The sequence below is a fragment of the Opisthorchis viverrini genome, assembly GCF_000715545.1.
Source record: "Opisthorchis viverrini unplaced genomic scaffold opera_v5_32, whole genome shotgun sequence".
Classification (NCBI taxonomy): domain Eukaryota; kingdom Metazoa; phylum Platyhelminthes; class Trematoda; order Opisthorchiida; family Opisthorchiidae; genus Opisthorchis; species Opisthorchis viverrini.
This window is the reverse complement of record NW_008751687.1, coordinates 355,192-358,641: the sequence shown is the minus strand read 5'-3', so window position 1 is coordinate 358,641 and position 3,450 is coordinate 355,192. Positions and strand designations below refer to the sequence as shown.

Genomic DNA, 3,450 nt, shown 5'->3' with positions numbered 1-3,450 from the left:
TCAGTGGCGTTCTTGTTGTCAGTTTCTGTCCAGATTACCTGAGTGAATGTCTGGAGGTGTAGGCACCTCGGAATGATTGTGTTAAGCTAGCACTAGGTCCCTCCCCCAACCACCTTTATTCTTTTCTTCACAATAAGGCTTTCAAATAAGTCATGGTTGTACGGCAGTGAAGCATCGGTGTTGAACACTGATGTCATACTGTCGGTGATGATGATGATGATCAGGGTTGGGATATTGCCAAGTCGCCCAAGCCTAGACAGAGGAAGTTGAGAGGCAGAGGTCAGGTTCTAACCACGGACCTTCCGGTAAGTAGATTCGCGCTCTAACAACTGAGCATTCTCTACTCCAAATCAACCACCTAACTGTGTTTCTTCCTGCCCTAGTCGTCCAACCTGGGCGTTCATATCACCCACCAGGACTACAATTCCCATTCTTCCTGCAGACCGAACCACCATGACAGATATCTCAGGTTCAGAAGTGCAGTTTATCGGGGTGTATGATGATACAAAAAATAGACAGTTTGTGTCGCCTTGATCCTAATCGACCGTAGAGCGCAAAGGAATTGTTACTTCTTGCTGACAGCATGCATCGGCAGCACACACTATTAGTGACAATGAAGAATGGAAACGGGATGTGACTTTTTAGTATTGGAGGCGGACCGATTAACCTTTTGATGCTGATTGTTTCTCCAGAACGCCTTTTACATAGAATGCTTGGTTGAACGTTTTTATGCGGATGGCTCGCAGTACTACGGAGGAAGAGGAAGATTGAGGCTAGGAAAGTGTAGATTATTTTGATGAATGCGCATAAGTGTTGGTTCAAAAAGAGAGTCATACGTGTGCGGTGTGGTTTTACGTGCTGTGGTGCTTCGTCTACTGAATGGTTCGAGTTGTTTTTTTCGCTACATGCAGTGATTCTAATTGACCCCTCACGGAAAACGCATTGGCGTATTTCTGCGGCGATGCCTCATGTATCTGAACAACACACGTTGTTTTTCCTGACAAGGTCTAGATGGTGGCTTGTTTTCGTATGTCCCATTGGTGGAATTCTGGTTTACAGCGGCTCCGCATCTTACGAAACGCCAGCTCATCTTGTATCCTGCAGTCAGTTTTTTTTAGAAATCGTTGAGACCTCTTTTACAGGAGACGCCCAATCCTTTTGGGTAGCTTGCGGTCCACCCGACTGCGTGCTGTTTTTTTCGGGAGGAACGCCGCGTCTGCCTCGTGAACTTTCTGGACAATGGTCTTGTATAACTCTTCCACTGAAGCCGGTCCCAGTTTTAATTAGTCAAGAAAGATTCACATTCCTGAGAAATCTGTACGGCAGAAGTTTTCAATCCACCTTTGAAGTATGGGCTGGAATGAACTTTGAAACTTCGTAGTTTTTCTACTCCAACCATTCGGATCCATCAATGTTCGGCAAGCACGGATAGTTAATTCTGCTCGGAGTCTGAGAGCATGCCAATGAGTGCTGTGTTTGCGACTAGCCGAAATACATCTCTGAAACCAAAAACCCGAGGTTTTATTGGAGCTCCCGTGCTTCGGCAGGACTGCTTGCAGTGTGATGCAAGCACCGCGTCTCGTGCGACGGTGAAAACTGCGTTCCAACAGGAATTTATTTGTGCACCCGTTAGCTGCGATGCGTCAAGGAAGACAATTTGGGTATATCTGTTCCCTTTAAGGATCAACGAGCTTTTCAGTTACTGGGTGGTAAGTGCCCACTGTGTGAATAAAGGGGAAGGTGGCAACGAATAACTGCATGGTCTGAGCCGTCGCAAAGGACCTGAAATATATTGTGGTGCGGCGGTATGTGTACCTCAAAAACCCATTGAAGTGTATTGGAGGGTGTTCATGCATACAACAAATCGTTCAGCTGACAACCTTTCAGCGTATAACTGCCATGCTACCTGAAGGAAGCACGAGGGCTGGGGTACTGCCAGGTTGCCCAAGCCTAGACAGGGGAAGTCGAGAGGCAGAAGTCAGGTTCGAAACACAGGCCTTCGGTCAGTAAATCCGCGTTCTAACCACTTGAGCCCCGAGGCCTCTTTAAAAGGATAAGCAACAAATTGAACAAATAAGTCAAAGCGGCAGCTAGAAGAGCACTGATTACGTAATCCATGTGACACTTGTCAATGGAATCTAAGTGTTATCCCTTTTTGAACTGAGACATTATATAGCCGTGCTATATCCCTTCTTCACTTTTTAGCTATCAAGTGGACGAAGAGAAAACTAAACCGGGGAAGCTTGGGTAAATACATTGTTTCTGTGTATTAATCCGTGAGCGTGCACTGTAAAGGGCAGGTATTATACTACCGAAACTTGCAGTCCAATATAATACAAATTTGTCCTGCTTCCATAGCACTATCCAGCCGAGGACTGCAACTAAATCCACTCCAAAACTTCTCCTAAGCAGAGGCCTACAATCGAATTACTTTTATAAGATAACCAAAGGATACAAAATGTATGTGACGCTTATGAAGATCAGTATTTCCCAATAATAACTATCTTGGTACTCCGATAACGTCGATCCCAAGGTTTTCAAGTCTTCAACATTCTTTGGAAACCTCAAGGCAGCTTGCTGATCACTGGGAGGATTAAAATAAAGTGAGACACATACATCGGTAAGGACGGCAATCTCAGGAGCATAAAAATCAAAAGGGCAGAGAATAAAAAAAACGAAGCGCCAAGTAGTATCACAGAAGTAATCCGTCCATCGTTGTTTCGTTGACTCCGTGGAATAGGGTAGGGTACATCTTCCGACTTAATGATATCTGCAGACATAACAGCAGGGACAGCGAGTGCGGCCTCGTGCGCAGGACCCGAGCCAAGGTAAGTTCCGCCCGTCGGTTGATCTCTTTCAAGGTCAGTCAAATCAGGTGGACCGGTACAATGGACATTTGAGTCACAAGTCAAAAGTGTATAGGAACGGATCGCCGGGTTAAGCATTCAGAATAGGATTCGCATGGTGGTCAAAAAGGAAGGAAGATGCGAGCCCAGCACCTGCAACGATAGGCAAAATGGATCCAAGACAACTGGCATGTAGAAGACGGCGATCGCCAGAAGCCAACCGAAATTAACATTACGGGAATCTGTGGAGGTTTCGAAGTGTGGAAACTTACATGCACCCAAATAGTACGCGTCTGCGTCTGGGTGTAGAACCTGTGCGTAATCTGTGCAGAACTCCTGCACTAATGGGACTTTTAAACCAAGGAAGATCAAGACATTTAGGAGGCATCAAGGTTTCTATATGTCTCGCAGCAATAAAAACCGCAATACCTTGCACTGCCCGGTTCCAGGGGGATGTAAACTGTCGAAAGATCTAAATGGTTTGGTTTTGGTGAGCGACGCCATTAGTCGCGGGAAGCCCTGCGTTCTGATTCTCCTCATACGTGGCCGAGAAATTGGGAACTATTGTATCATGATATGCCAGCTATGTTCAGGTGTACAGAAA

At 45.9% G+C, this 3,450-nt stretch overlaps 1 protein-coding gene across 1 annotated transcript in view; it reads right to left on the bottom strand.

The window, feature by feature from the left end:
* T265_02500 (hypothetical protein) overlaps positions 1–2,945 on the bottom strand; it is a gene marked incomplete at both ends in the record, with an annotated part of 19,299 nt that extends 16,354 nt beyond the window's left edge. The window contains 2 exons of the mRNA XM_009166763.1: positions 2,456–2,584; positions 2,617–2,945. Of these exons, the coding sequence (XP_009165027.1) occupies positions 2,456–2,584; positions 2,617–2,945 (458 nt within the window). The remainder of the gene's footprint in view (positions 1–2,455; positions 2,585–2,616) is intronic.
* Between the last annotated feature and the right edge of the window lie 505 nt (positions 2,946–3,450).